Raw genomic sequence first — 15751 nt, 5'->3', positions numbered from 1 at the left:
GATAGTTTGTTTATTGTACAGTAAATAAACTGGTTTAAATGTCAGACTTTCTCCATTTCACCTGTATTGGGTTAAAGCTGCAATCTGAGATGTTTGCTGCAATTTTTGGTCAATCCTCAATGGGCAGAAACACAAATCCCACATTGTAGATTTAACCCTACAGTAACCTGAATCCGTTAACGTCTGAAATGGATTCAGGTCTTTCATTTCAAAAGGAGAAGATTAAAAGGGCTGAAATCTTTGGGTCAATCTGCCTGTTTAGCATTTTTTTTACGCCCTGAAGGCTAATCTCTCCCTCCTATATGACGGCGTTATCTAAATCATTACCCACAGCACCTTTCAAAAACCCTCCAATGTTGTCCTCTGTAGAATCCTTTTGTCTGGATGGACACACATTGACTATAAGACATTGAGATTCACACCACTATCCCCATCCAGGATAGTTTCATGGCAATATCACAGCAGTAATTCCATAAAACACCTCTTATTCCAAGATGCTCAAATTGTAGCATTTATTGTCCTATTTAACCTTTTAATGAAAAAATGACTATCAGGGATATTTTTGTTTGGTTGCTTTAAAAAATGTACCACAATTGGTAACTACGCGGTACCAAATAGTTTGTAATGACGCTTTTTTAAATGAACCCCAAAGAAATGAGTAATTATTAGGTAATTAACATGTAATTACCGTTCCCCCAACTAACTAGAGTAAATACAGGGTAAATAAAAGACTGTGGTGGATGTGGAGTCGGTTTTCAGCTGTGTTGAGAGAAGGTCTAATGACTTGTCTCTTGGCCTCCAGCCCTCCACCACACCTTTTCTAAACTTGTCATTCCACGTCTTCCTCGCCTTAATTGTGCCTATGGCTGTCTCTCTGTTTACAGCCCGGACTACAAAGGGATATCACATGGATGGAGCCACCAGATAAAGGAAGACTGTGTGGGTGTGGTGTTTTGATCTTGTCTAAAAGTGTGCCCGTCAACATTGCCTGCACTATTTGGGGTAAAGGTTGTCAGGTTGTTGTCTTTTGTGTACTCATAAGCTCAGTTTCCATTTGCCTTTAAAAGATAGAACTGATAGAACTGGCCAGGTGATAGCCAGCCTAATGATTAAGCTTCCGCCGTACGGTTTTCACCTGTCAAGTCTCCAATCAAAACAGATGAAGGGGAGGAGAGGGCGGAGTTTCTTAAAACGATGGAGACCGATCCCTAATAAAGCATCCCCAGGGGTCTCTTCAGGAGGATGTCGTTAGAATATTCAGATAGAAATCTATTGTGTAGAACAGATCTGAATGTGTCAGATGGGAAATCCACGTCCGCTATATTCATTCTATTTGCAACATTCAGAATGTCTCACATCAATGACTACAGCCCTGGGTCGAGAGGTTCTTACCTTCCCTCCCCCCGGCCCCAGAAGTTTGCCAGGTCCTAATTTGGTAAATACAGCCCCTCCACCAAGAGGTTTTACTGTCACTGGTGCCCCAGCCCTCCACCAAGAGGTTTTACTGTCACTGGTGCCCCAGCCCTCCACCAAGCGGTTTTACTGTCACTGGTGCCCCAGCCCTCCACCAAGCGGTTTTACTGTCACTGGTGCCCCAGCCCTCCACCAAGCGGTTTTACTGTCACTGGTGCCCCAGCCCTCCACCAAGCGGTTTTACTGTACAACCTGGTGCCCAAGTTGGAGGCTGGAGAGAGAGTGAAGAATGCAGGGCTGAAGAATGGCAGGAAGAATGAAGGGTCTGTGGGGTGGGATGGGGGGGCTCTTCAGGAAGGAATCTCTCCTGGAAAAACAGCTATTTCTGACCAGTTATGCCACCAAAGCACATTTTTTTGTCTCTCGAAGAATGATCCTGGAGTCATTTTTGGCAGTTGTTATAAACAGTAATTTTTTCCCAGTAGAGGGTTTAATAATTTGTTAAAAAAAACACCGCTGATTGAGTGGACATTTTTGTACCGTCTCATTATCATATTTGTGATATTAAACTGATTTACTCTACTGAAGGATATGGCTATATAGCATTGGATGCTGCTGAGGGGAGGACGGCTCATAACAATGGCTTGAACGGCCAAACGGAATGCCATCCAACACATGGAAACCATGGAAACCATGTGCTTGATACTATTCCCCCTATTCCGCTCCAGCCATTACCACGAGCCCGTCCTCCCCAATTAAAATGGCACCAACCTCCTGTGTAGTTGCGTGTATAACTTCATGTTGTAATCATCCATAACCATGTATAACAGTGCAAGTCACCCTCAAATATGTGAGTAAAGCAAGGAAAGTAAGTCAACAAGTAAGGATTTCAGTTCTGAGGAGCTAAAGGTGTATCCGATTTATGTGGTGTTATCGCGAAATACTTTACCCTTGATAGAAATAACTCATTCTATTCTCTATAGTTTAGGTCGACCTGGTAGAAATCCAGCTCATTCGTCTTTATCGTCACGTCTGTTATGCGTTTGAATATTGGCTTTCTCACCGTTACCGTCCCATGTCATTATCAGCCTTCAAAACTCAAACCCTCTAATTCAACACTCACATCCCCTTTTGTGACCAACCCTGCCGTCTGAGTGTCTACTCTTAGTTTCAACAAATGTGACAGCAGAGCTACTTATGTCATTGTCAAACCACACATTTGGGCTGTGTGTGTGTGTACGTCTTTGTGACTGCCTGTGTATGTGCCATCTCATCCAACACAAACTGGCTTTGCTGTTGACGGTATAGATTATACCCCTGGATCCAGTCCCCCCCTGCAGTTCACAGGGACCTGGTATTCAGAGCCCCAGGCATAGGCTTTCATCTAGGCTTTGAGAATAGCAGCGACTAGGGCTCTTCAAACGCAGCAGTAATGGCTGTGTCAGTGAGATGGTGAAAGGTGAAAGGGTGTCTCCCAGCAAGCACAGAGGGGGATGGCTGTGGGTTATAAGCAGAGGGATCGTGGCGGGGGGGGGGCAGTCTAGGATGGGTTGTTTGTGCGTACACGTCTCTGTGTGTGTGTGCGCGCATGTCTCTATGTGTGAGTGTGTGTGGTGAGGGTCTAGAATGTAGATGGCCAGGGGTTTGTCTATAGGGATGGGGAAGGGGGTGGTGGTAGTCTGGCATCCTGTTGGTTTCAAAGGGCTCAGAGCAGCTTTTTCCTCCTGTATAGTGTTTCAGGCACCAGGAACTCTAAAATAACAGCTGAATGTAGACAGGTTTTTCTCCAGAGGGTGGCGTGTGTAGGGTATTGCTCTTGACTTAGTGCGTGTGTGTGTGTGTGTGTGTGTGTGTGTGTGTGTGTACACACATTCATACCTGCGTGCGTGCATTTGTGTTTTATATGTTGAGGGTGGTTTGTAGGGCATACCCTCTTATTCCCTTTGGGGCTTAGCATGTGAATCAAGTAGGGGGTAAAAAATGTCCCACATCTTCACAGTGATACATAGACTTCACTCAACTATTTACAGAATCAACAAGTTCCAGAGGTCTCTGAGAACTGGAATTATCTTTGTTTTCCATAGCTGCTGTTGTTATTGAATTGCCTTTCACTGAAATGAGTCCACACGATACTTGTGTCAGTGTTATTCAAGGTGGAGGAAAAATGTGAATCAAGGAATATGCTTCATAACCCTTACCATACCCGAAATACAGGACGCTAACCACTTCAACGTCAGGGAATACCCATGAACCAAAGCCTCATTGAGAGAACACGTGAATACAGATACTGTAGCTCATTTTATATTTGCCTAGGTCTAACATGTACTCTAATCTGGAAGTTGAGTTAATTCATTAAGGAAATTATTTTTGATATGCATTGGCATATAGCGTTTCGAAGTAATGAAACAAGGTTGGTTCATTTCACGAGATACAATACTTAATATGAATATTCATGTACAGGCTCAGTCACCAAGAACATATCCTCATTGATGTTGCCCTGATGTTAATATATATGGGAAACAGCCATAAGGAAATATGGGAAATGAAAGCAAGAATCAAAATTGCATGACAATGCAGTTTTAAATGCAGCTGTAATGTAAGTTAGTAAAGGAAATATAAAGATTATTAAATACTTTAATTGTTGTCGGTTTGTATCCGTATGACTGCAAACACAATAGTAGGCTTAACGTCTTGCAGCTTTGATGGTTTTATGGGCGTTTTTATTTTATTTTTTACGATGAGGTCACTTTCGTTCATTTCAAGAGGATTGCTCTGGATGACGTCGGATCTCTTATTCTCCCTGAAAATGGCAATGGGAAGAATTGGGACCAGGCGTGTAGCTATCTCACAAAGACACATCAGGGGGAACATGAACTGACACGACGTTACATCTGTAAGTAGTCTTATTTTTACGACTTCGGGATATTGGAATGTGTCCTGTGAATGGTTCGAGATAAACGAAACTTAACTGTGATGCCAAATAGATAATTGAATAAAAATAACTTTGACACCTACTTGAAAGTGATAAAACAATGAAAGTAGCTGGACGATTAGAGAATATTTGTTAAGAGAGAATTAGACAACCATAGGCTGCACGGTCTAGTCTAATATTTACAACAAAAAACTTGTAATAAAAAAACGTATTCTGACTGAACCAATATACCAGTATTTCGGTTCCTTTTAATTATAAGACCGTTTTAAAAAAAAATTCATAGCACTTGATTTGTCCTTTTGGTTAAACTGCAAAATTATATTTTATGAAATAAAATACTTCAAAATAAAAGGACAAATTATTTCGTTTTTTCGTGACTTTTTTTTGTCATGCGCTGTACTTATTGTTTTACCGCATCAATGTATTGTTTTGACATTTATTTGACACTTGTGGGTGATACGAGATGTATATTAAACCTTTTAATAGTACTTCGTTTTAACGTATACATTATATTAGGTAAATATTATACTTTCTGATGTTCTATGAGGTATGAATGTCATAAACCTCCAAGCACAGATTAAAGTATATTTGACAAAGAGACCAAGAGTGCGTCTGCGACTCAATTTCACATAATTAATGTATAATATAAGGTTTCAACGACCTCTACTGATGATTATATACATTATTTGAACACAGTTGTTAAACTAATAACAGGTCAAATCTAGTTTAATCAAATTAAAATTGAGATTAATTTACAACAGCATATGTCTGAAATATAATCAGATCTGCATTAAATCCCCTATGAATTAAGGAAATGTATACCAACTTTACAAATGTACAAATGTGATTTAATAGGGAACAATTGAGTGGAATAACCAATCATAAATGGTGTTTTTGATGCCTGTATGACAAGAATCCCTCACAGAATAAATCAGATCCAGTGTTCCGCGGTGAGGATGTTGAACCTACTACGACCCCTACTGGTCATCTGGATGTACCACCTCGTCTCCAGTCACGCTGCCCCAAGATACAACAACGGCTTTTTCTACCACGACATCATGAACGGCGATGGCAACGGAGAGAGTAGGTCATACAGCCATAAATAAAGAGAGAACGTTGTTATACATTTTTACGTGCAGCGCTGTGCGCGGGTGGCCTGAATACGCATCCACCAAAGTGGCTGAAACCCGAACAGAGAATGTGAAGAAAAAAAATGTTTTATTAAAGCACAGTATGGTTTGGATTGGCGCTGTAGTGTGAACACGGTATACTGTTCTTGAGAGGGAGGGAGTGAGGGTGGGTTATTCTGTCTACGTCAGAAGAATGCGGGCAGTTTGACCATGCCACAAGATGTAGCAGACAGCACAGTCTGGAGTGGTATGAACTTCTACAATATCGGCTGTATAGTTTGTTGCAGTGCCTTCAGAAAGATGTCACATCTTTTTACTTTTTACACATTTTGTTGTGTTACAGACATTAAAATGGATTCGATTGAGGTTTCGTTTCACTGGCCTACACAAAATACCCAATAATGTCAAAATCGAGTTATGTTTTTAAACATTTTTTTACAAATGTAATTAAAAATATAAAGTGGATATGTCTTGAGTCAATAAGTATTCAACTCCTTTGTTATCGTAAGCCTAAATAAGTTTAGCTTAATAAGTTGCATGGACCCGGTGTGCACTAATAGTGTTTAAGATGATTTTTGACTACCTCATCTCTGTACCCCACACATACAATTATCTATAAAGGTCCCTCAGTCTTGCAGTATATTTCAAACACAGATTCAACCACAAAGACCAGGGGGGTTTTCCGATGCTTCGCAAAGAAGGGCACCTATTGGTAGATGGGTAAAAAAAGAAGAAGAAGAAGATAAAAGCAGACATTGAATATCCCTTTGAGCACGGTGAAGTTATTAATTACACGTTGGATGGTGTATTTAAACACCCAGTCACTACAAAGATAAAGGCGTCCTTTCCAGCTCAGTTGCCGGAGAGGAAGGAAACCACTTCACTATGAGGTCAATGGTGACTTTAAAACGGTTACAGAGTTTGATGGCTGTGACAGAAGAAAACAACAGAGGATTTGATTGAGTGAAAAGAAGGAAGTCTGTACAAAATACAAACATTCCAAAACATGCCCATGGACAATGGGTCAACATGTTCATCTACCAATTGGAATTTTTAATGGTTTTTAAATGGTGTTAAAAGAAATGGAAGAGCAATAGTTTTTTTGTTTGCAACAAGGCACTAAAGTAAAACTGCAAAAAATGTTGCAAAGCAATTTACTTTATACTGCCAAAGATGATTCTAGCATGTATTGACTAAGGGGTGTGAGTACTTATGTAAAATTAGATATTCCCCCCGATGTAATCCATTTTCAATTCCGACTGTAATGTAGCAAAATGTGGAATAAGTCAAGGGGTATGAATACTTACTGAAAGCACTGTATGTACATAAACCTGCACAGCATTCACAAGGGCTCCATATGGGGTCTGGTAACCTGGTAAAAACCCAAATACTCTGCAGGCAGACCCAGGTGTATTTGGGGCTCTGGTCTAATCACATGGTCAGGAAAAATACTTGGTCCCCTATACACTATCTACTGTATGATATAACTCTTCTACTGTATAACTCTTATCCTGTTTCTACTGTATAACTCTTATCCTGTTTCTACTGTATAACTCTTATCCTGTTTCTACTGTATAACTCTTATCCTGTTTCTACTGTATAACTCTTATCCTGTTTCTACTGTATAACTCTTATCCTGTTTCTACTGTATAACTCTTATCCTGTTTCTACTGTGTAACTCTTGTCCTGTTTCTACTGTATAACTCTTATCCTGTTTCTACTGTATAACTCTTATCCTGTTTCTACTGTATAACTCTTATCCTGTTTCTACTGTATAACTCTTATCCTGTTTCTACTGTATAACTCTTATACTGTTTCTACTGTATAACTCTTATCCTGTTTCTACTGTGTAACTCTTGTCCTGTTTCTACTGTATAACTCTTATCCTGTTTCTACTGTATAACTCTTATCCTGTTTCTACTGTATAACTCTTATCCTGTTTCTACTGTATAACTCTTATCCTGTTTCTACTGTATAACTCTTATCCTGTTTCTGCTGTATAACTCTTGTCCTGTTTCTGCTGTATAACTCTTGTCCTGTTTCTGCTGTATAACTCTTATCCTGTTTCTACTGTGTAACTCTTGTCCTGTTTCTACTGTATAACTCTTATCCTGTTTCTACTGTACAACTCTTATCCTGTTTCTACTGTATAACTCTTATCCTGTTTCTACTGTATAACTCTTATCCTGTTTCTACTGTATAACTCTTGTCCTGTTTCTACTCTATAACTCTTATCCTGTTTCTACTGTACAACTCTTATCCTGTTTCTACTGTATAACTCTTATCCTGTTTCTACTGTATAACTCTTATCCTGTTTCTACTGTGTAACTCTTGTCCTGTTTCTACTGTACAACTCTTATCCTGTTTCTACTGTATAACTCTTATCCTGTTTCTACTGTATAACTCTTATCCTGTTTCTACTGTATAACTCAGGTCTATCCTGTGTTCTTGTCTCTACTGTGTCTTCTCCAGTCTATTTCAACGGGGTGCGTCTCCATGTGGAGTCCCCCCAGGCCTCGGTGTCGGCGGCCAGGGGTAGTAATGTTACCCTGCCCTGTCACTACCGCTACGAACCTGAGATCAACGGCCCCCGTCGGACCCGGGTCAAATGGTCTTGGCTGCCCACCAACGGCGCCGGCAAGACCGCCCGTGAGACCGACGTGATGGTCGCCATGGGCAACCGTCACCGTAGCTACGGCAGCTTCCAGGGGAGGGTGCGCCTGCGTCGGGCTGCTCCAGGGGACATGTCGCTGGTGATCAAGGAGCTGCACCTGAACGACACAGGCCGCTACCGCTGTGAGGTCATCGACGGACTGGAGGACGAAAGCGTGACGGTGGAGCTGGAGCTGCGAGGTGTGTGTTGTGTGTCTGTGTTTGTGTGTGTGTATGTGTCTAGACAGCCCCCTCAGCTCTGAACAGAACACAGTCCACTCCGTTCAATCTGTTTTTCAAATGACCTTGAACATATTGTCCTTACAAGTGTCTATACTGGCATTAGTCACTGCAAGGACAGTTGGTGAATTTATCCCCTATAGCAATTTAACCCCTATAGAACATTAAAACCTTTTTCCCCATTTGTAGGAGTGGTATTTCCCTACCACTCCCAGAAGGGCCGATACCATTTCAACTTCCTGGGGGCCCAGCGTGCGTGTGAGGAGCAGGATTCGACCCTGGCCACTTTTGACCAGCTCTTTGTCGCCTGGGAGGAGGGGCTCGACTGGTGCAACGCCGGATGGTTGGCTGATGGGACGGCTCAGTACCCAATCACCACACCGCGGGAGCCCTGTGGGGGCGTGGACTTAGCCCCTGGTCTCCGTAGTTATGGACAACGCCACCGCCACCTCCACCGTTTTGATGCCTTCTGTTTCTCAGCCGCCCCCAAGGGTCAGTGTGTGTGTGTATGTCAATATTAGTCTCCAAAAACACAGACTAAACACTTCAGCAAGATAAAAGTGTAACAAGAAAATTGAGAAATGTGAATGAATGGACATGAATGCAGTTGACCAACATGTTTTAAGCGGTCCCCTCCTTACATGTTTTAAGTGGTCCCCTCCTTACATGTTTTAAGTGGTCCCCTCCTTACATGTTTTAAGTGGTCCCCTCCTTACATGTTTTAAGTGGTCCCCTCCTTACATGTTTTAAGTGGTCCCCTCCTTACATGTTTAAGTGGTCCCCTCCTTAAACGTGTTTTAAGTGGTCCCCTCCTTACATGTTTTAAGTGGTCCCCTCCTTACATGTTTTAAGTGGTCCCCTCCTTACATGTTTTAAGTGGTCCCCTCCTTACATGTTTTAAGCGGTCCCCTCCTTACATGTTTTAAGTGGTCCCCTCCTTACATGTTTTAAGTGGTCCCCTCCTTAAACGTGTTTTAAGTGGTCCCCTCCTTACATGTTTTAAGTGGTCCCCTCCTTACATGTTTTAAGTGGTCCCCTCCTTACATGTTTTAAGTGGTCCCCTCAAACGTGTTTTAAGTGGTCCCCTCCTTACATGTTTTAAGTGGTCCCCTCCTTACATGTTTTAAGCGGTCCCCTCCTTACATGTTTTAAGCGGTCCCCTCCTTACATGTTTTAAGTGGTCCCCTCCTTACATGTTTTAAGCGGTCCCCTCCTTACATGTTTTAAGTGGTCCTCTCCTTACATGTTTTAAGTGGTCCCCTCCTTAAACGTGTTTTAAGTGGTCCCCTCCTTACATGTTTTAAGTGGTCCCCTCCTTACATGTTTTAAGTGGCCCCCTCCTTACATGTTTTAAGTGGTCCCCTCCTTAAACGTGTTTTAAGTGGTCCCCTCCTTACATGTTTTAAGTGGTCCCCTCCTTACATGTTTTAAGTGGTCCCCTCAAACGTGTTTTAAGTGGTCCCCTCCTTACATGTTTTAAGTGGTCCCCTCCTTACATGTTTTAAGTGGTCCCCTCCTTAAACGTGTTTTAAGTGGTCCCCTCCTTACGTGTTTTAAGTGGTCCCCTCCTTACATGTTTTAAGTGGTCCCCTCCTTACATGTTTTAAGCGGTCCCCTCCTTACATGTTTTAAGCGGTCCCCTCCTTACATGTTTTAAGTGGTCCCCTCCTTACATGTTTTAAGTGGTCCCCTCCTCATGTTTTAAGTGGTCCCCTCCTTACGTGTTTTAAGTGGTCCCCTCCTTACATGTTTTAAGTGGTCCCCTCCTTACATGTTTTAAGTGGTCCCCTCCTTACATGTTTTAAGTGGTCCCCTCAAACGTGTTTTAAGTGGTCCCCTCCTTACATGTTTTAAGTGGTCCCCTCCTTACATGTTTTAAGCGGTCCCCTCCTTACATGTTTTAAGCGGTCCCCTCCTTACATGTTTTAAGTGGTCCCCTCCTTACATGTTTTAAGCGGTCCCCTCCTTACATGTTTTAAGTGGTCCCCTCCTTAAACGTGTTTTAAGTGGTCCCCTCCTTACATGTTTTAAGTGGTCCCCTCCTTACATGTTTTAAGTGGCCCCCTCCTTACATGTTTTAAGTGGTCCCCTCCTTAAACGTGTTTTAAGTGGTCCCCTCCTTACATGTTTTAAGTGGTCCCCTCCTTACATGTTTTAAGTGGTCCCCTCCAAACGTGTTTTAAGTGGTCCCCTCCTTACATGTTTTAAGTGGTCCCCTCCTTACATGTTTTAAGTGGTCCCCTCCTTAAACGTGTTTTAAGTGGTCCCCTCCTTACATGTTTTAAGTGGTCCCCTCCTTACATGTTTTAAGTGGTCCCCTCCTTAAACATGTTTTAAGTGGTCCCCTCCTTACATGTTTTAAGTGGTCCCCTCCCTACACGTGTTGTAAGTGGTCCCCTCCTTACATGTTTTAAGTGGTCCCCTCCTTACATGTTTTAAGTGGTCCCCTCCTTACATGTTTTAAGTGGTCCCCTCCCTACACGTGTTGTAAGTGGTCCCCTCCTTACATGTTTTAAGCGGTCCCCTCCTTACATGTTTTAAGTGGTCCCCTCCTTACATGTTTTAAGCGGTCCCCTCCTTACATGTTTTAAGTGGTCCCCTCCTTACATGTTTTAAGCGGTCCCCTCCCTACACGTGTTTTAAGCGGTCCCCTCCTTACATGTTTTAAGCGGTCCCCTCCTTACACGTTTTAAGCGGTCCCCTCCTTACATGTTTTAAGTGGTCCCCTCCTTACATGTTTTAAGCGGTCCCCTCCTTACATGTTTTAAGTGGTCCCCTCCTTAAACGTGTTTTAAGTGGTCCCCTCCTTACATGTTTTAAGCGGTCCCCTCCTTACGTGTTTTAAGTGGTCCCCTCCTTACATGTTTTAAGTGGTCCCCTCCTTAAACGTGTTTTAAGTGGTCCCCTCCTTACATGTTTTAAGTGGTCCCCTCCTTACATGTTTTAAGTGGTCCCCTCAAACGTGTTTTAAGTGGTCCCCTCCTTACATGTTTTAAGTGGTCCCCTCCTTACATGTTTTAAGTGGTCCCCTCCTTAAACGTGTTTTAAGTGGTCCCCTCCTTACATGTTTTAAGTGGTCCCCTCCTTACATGTTTTAAGTGGTCCCCTCCTTACATGTTTTAAGTGGTCCCCTCCTTACATGTTTTAAGTGGTCCCCTCCCTACACGTGTTGTAAGTGGTCCCCTCCTTACATGTTTTAAGTGGTCCCCTCCTTACATGTTTTAAGTGGTCCCCTCCTTACATGTTTTAAGTGGTCCCCTCCCTACACGTGTTGTAAGTGGTCCCCTCCTTACATGTTTTAAGCGGTCCCCTCCTTACATGTTTTAAGTGGTCCCCTCCTTACATGTTTTAAGCGGTCCCCTCCTTACATGTTTTAAGTGGTCCCCTCCTTACATGTTTTAAGCGGTCCCCTCCCTACACGTGTTTTAAGCGGTCCCCTCCTTACATGTTTTAAGCGGTCCCCTCCTTACACATGTTTTAAGCGGTCCCCTCCTTACATGTTTTAAGCGGTCCCCTCCTTACATGTTTTAAGCGGTCCCCTCCTTACACGTGTTTTAAGCGGTCCCCTCCTTACATGTTTTAAGCGGTCCCCTCCTTACATGTTTTAAGCGGTCCCCTCCTTACATGTTTTAAGCGGTCCCCTCCTTACATGTTTTAAGCGGTCCCCTCCTTACGTGTTTTAAGCGGTCCCCTCCTTACATGTTTTAAGTGGTCCCCTCCTTACATGTTTTAAGCGGTCCCCTCCTTACACATGTTTTAAGCGGTCCCCTCCTTACATGTTTTAAGCGGTCCCCTCCCTACACGTGTTTTAAGCGGTCCCCTCCTTACATGTTTTAAGCGGCCCCCTCCTTACACGTGTTTTAAGCGGTCCCCTCCTTACGTGTTTTAAGTGGTCCCCTCCTTACATGTTTTAAGCGGTCCCCTCCTTACACGTGTTTTAAGCGGTCCCCTCCTTAAACGTGTTTTAAGTGGTCCCCTCCTTACATGTTTTAAGTGGTCCCCTCCTTACGTGTTTTAAGCGGTCCCCTCCTTACACGTGTTTTAAGCGGTCCTCTCCTTAAACGTGTTTTAGGCGGTCCCCTCCTTAAACGTGTTTTAGGCGGTCCCCTCCTTACACGTGTTTTAGGCGGTCCCCTCCTTAAACGTGTTTTAAGTGGTCCCCTCTTTACATGTTTTAAGTGGTCCCCTCCTTACATGTTTTAAGTGGTCCCCTCAAACGTGTGTTAAGTGGTCCCCTCCTTACATGTTTTAAGTGGTCCCCTCCTTACATGTTTTAAGTGGTCCCCTCCTTAAACGTGTTTTAAGTGGTCCCCTCCTTACATGTTTTAAGTGGTCCCCTCCTTACATGTTTTAAGTGGTCCCCTCCTTACATGTTTTAAGTGGTCCCCTCCTTACATGTTTTAAGTGGTCCCCTCCCTACACGTGTTGTAAGTGGTCCCCTCCTTACATGTTTTAAGTGGTCCCCTCCTTACATGTTTTAAGTGGTCCCCTCCTTACATGTTTTAAGTGGTCCCCTCCCTACACGTGTTGTAAGTGGTCCCCTCCTTACATGTTTTAAGCGGTCCCCTCCTTACATGTTTTAAGTGGTCCCCTCCTTACATGTTTTAAGCGGTCCCCTCCTTACATGTTTTAAGTGGTCCCCTCCTTACATGTTTTAAGCGGTCCCCTCCCTACACGTGTTTTAAGCGGTCCCCTCCTTACATGTTTTAAGCGGTCCCCTCCTTACACATGTTTTAAGCGGTCCCCTCCTTACATGTTTTAAGCGGTCCCCTCCTTACATGTTTTAAGCGGTCCCCTCCTTACACGTGTTTTAAGCGGTCCCCTCCTTACATGTTTTAAGCGGTCCCCTCCTTACATGTTTTAAGCGGTCCCCTCCTTACATGTTTTAAGCGGTCCCCTCCTTACATGTTTTAAGCGGTCCCCTCCTTACGTGTTTTAAGCGGTCCCCTCCTTACATGTTTTAAGTGGTCCCCTCCTTACATGTTTTAAGCGGTCCCCTCCTTACACATGTTTTAAGCGGTCCCCTCCTTACATGTTTTAAGCGGTCCCCTCCCTACACGTGTTTTAAGCGGTCCCCTCCTTACATGTTTTAAGCGGCCCCCTCCTTACACGTGTTTTAAGCGGTCCCCTCCTTACGTGTTTTAAGTGGTCCCCTCCTTACATGTTTTAAGCGGTCCCCTCCTTACACGTGTTTTAAGCGGTCCCCTCCTTAAACGTGTTTTAAGTGGTCCCCTCCTTACATGTTTTAAGTGGTCCCCTCCTTACGTGTTTTAAGCGGTCCCCTCCTTACACGTGTTTTAAGCGGTCCTCTCCTTAAACGTGTTTTAGGCGGTCCCCTCCTTAAACGTGTTTTAGGCGGTCCCCTCCTTACACGTGTTTTAGGCGGTCCCCTCCTTAAACGTGTTTTAGGCGGTCCCCTCCTTACACGTGTTTTAGGCGGTCCCCTCCTTACACGTGTTTTAAGCGGTCCCCTCCTTACACGTGTTTTAAGCGGTCCCCTCCTTACATGTTTTAAACGGCCCCCTCCATAAACGTGTTTTAAGCGGTCCCCTCCTTACATGTTTTAAGCGGTCCCCTCCTTAAACGTGTTTTAAGCGGTCCCCTCCTTACACGTGTTGTAAGCGGTCCCCTCCTTACACGTGTTGTAAGCGGTCCCCTCCTTACACGTGTTGTAAGCGGTCCCCTCCTTACACGTGTTGTAAGCGGTCCCCTCCTTAAACGTGTTGTAAGCGGTCCCCTCCTTACATGTTTTAAGCGGTCCCCTCCTTAAACGTGTTTTAAGCGGCCCCCTCCTTAAACGTGTTTTAAGCGGTCCCCTCCTTACATGTTTTAAGCGGTCCCCTCCTTAAACGTGTTTTAAGCGGTCCCCTCCTTAAACGTGTTTTAAGCGGTCCCCTCCTTACATGTTTTAAGCGGTCCCCTCCTTACACGTGTTTTAAGCGGTCTTCTCCTTAAACGTATTTTAAGCGGCCCCCTCCTTACCCGTGTTTTAAGATCCCTCCTTACACGTGCTTAGTACTCCTATCCTCTGTCTCTTCTGTCACAGGGACAGTATACTTCCTGAAACAACCCCAGAAGTTCAACTTCACCGAGGCGGTGGCAGCGTGCGTTGACGACGGCGGTCAGATCGCTAAGGTGGGCCAACTCTACGCCGCCTGGAGGTTCATGGGATTGGACCTCTGCATCGCAGGCTGGTTGGCCGATGGGAGCGTCCGTTACCCCATCGCCAAGGTCCACCCTAACTGCGGCCCCTCAGAGCCAGGGGTGCGTCATTTCGGATTCCCCCCCCAGCAGCAGAAATACATTGTCTACTGCTATCGGTAAACCCCCCCCCCCCCCCCCCCAACGAACACCACAATATATCAGTATGAAGCAGTACTACAGTATGACAGATAGCCTCTACTAGTTAACTTCTCTATTCACCACAGACACCACACTAGCCTGCATGCTACTTAGCATTAGCTAGTTCTGCTCTTATAGCGTCCGCTGTATAGTCATAGTGAACTGTCTTAATCTCCTCATATTGAACATACTATCAGTCATACTCCCCGCTGAGACTCCAACCAGTACTGATACACATACTGTATACTGGCTATTTAGGGTTGTGTTGTCAGGTTTGGCTCACAGTAAACTCAGGGAAGGTGTTCAACCCACAGCATTGCCCTCGTGATGCTTCGCCAGTGATTTTTTTTTTTATCCAACCAAGGTCTTTCCCTTGGTGTTTTGTTGAACTGTGTTTTGCTATGTCTCACTGTTCCTGAAGTCATTTCAGTTCAATGTATGTCATTCATAGTCTTAGGCACATTTCTGGACGATCCTCTTTGTGTTAGAATGCCTTTTCATGTCTTGTTTTTATAAGGGTTGGAATGGAATGATGAAATGAATGACTATGAATACTTTTTCTTTTTATACATTTACAAAAAAAATGAGGTTTTGTGTGTAGATTGATGAGGGGAACAATAAGGAATATGATTATATGTAGAAACAGGATAAGAGTTATACAGTAGAAACAGGACAAGAGTTACACAGTAGAAACAGGATAAGAGTTATACAGTAGAAACAGGATCACAAAATGTGGGAAAAGTCCAGGGTTCTGAATACTTTCCGAATGCACTGTAGACTGTCATGTTGGAAGGGGATTTGCACTGTAGACTGTTATGTTGGAAGGAGATTTGACAGTATTTTGTGACCTTGTAGAGGAGCTCAGTGTTAAAAGGCTTCCATGTGTATCGTGCTATTTTAAATCAGGTTGTATGACTTTAATTAAATCATTCGACTTTAATTAAATCATGCTACTTTAAATCAGGTTGTCTGACTTGAATTCAATCGTGCTACTTTAAATCAGGTTGTCTGACTTTAATTAAATCATTAGACTTTAAACCAG

The 15751-nt window shown here is 43.6% G+C and overlaps 1 protein-coding gene across 1 annotated transcript; it reads left to right on the top strand.

Moving 5' to 3' along the window:
• Positions 1 to 4194: 4194 nt before the first annotated feature.
• On the top strand, positions 4195 to 15751 carry LOC139407551 (hyaluronan and proteoglycan link protein 3-like). Its single transcript, XM_071151374.1, has 6 exons — positions 4195 to 4306; positions 5259 to 5428; positions 7948 to 8328; positions 8557 to 8859; positions 14414 to 15345; positions 15425 to 15751. The coding sequence occupies exons 2-5, from the start codon at positions 5302 to 5304 to the stop codon at positions 14689 to 14691; spliced, it is 1089 nt and encodes a 362-aa protein (XP_071007475.1). The 5' UTR covers positions 4195 to 4306; positions 5259 to 5301; the 3' UTR covers positions 14692 to 15345; positions 15425 to 15751.

This window comes from Oncorhynchus clarkii, chromosome 4 (genome assembly GCF_045791955.1).
Source record: "Oncorhynchus clarkii lewisi isolate Uvic-CL-2024 chromosome 4, UVic_Ocla_1.0, whole genome shotgun sequence".
Classification (NCBI taxonomy): Eukaryota; Metazoa; Chordata; class Actinopteri; order Salmoniformes; family Salmonidae; genus Oncorhynchus; species Oncorhynchus clarkii.
This window is presented reverse-complemented; position numbering and strand designations above follow the sequence as displayed.

Coding starts and splice junctions, on each gene's coding strand:
- LOC139407551 (XM_071151374.1), top strand. CDS start 5,302: ATGTTGAACCTACTACGACCCCTACTGGTCATCTGGATGTACCACCTC. Junction 5,429..7,947: donor CGGCGATGGCAACGGAGAGA/GTAGGTCATACA, acceptor TGTCTTCTCCAG/TCTATTTCAACGGGGTGCGT. Junction 8,329..8,556: donor GGTGGAGCTGGAGCTGCGAG/GTGTGTGTTGTG, acceptor CCCCATTTGTAG/GAGTGGTATTTCCCTACCAC.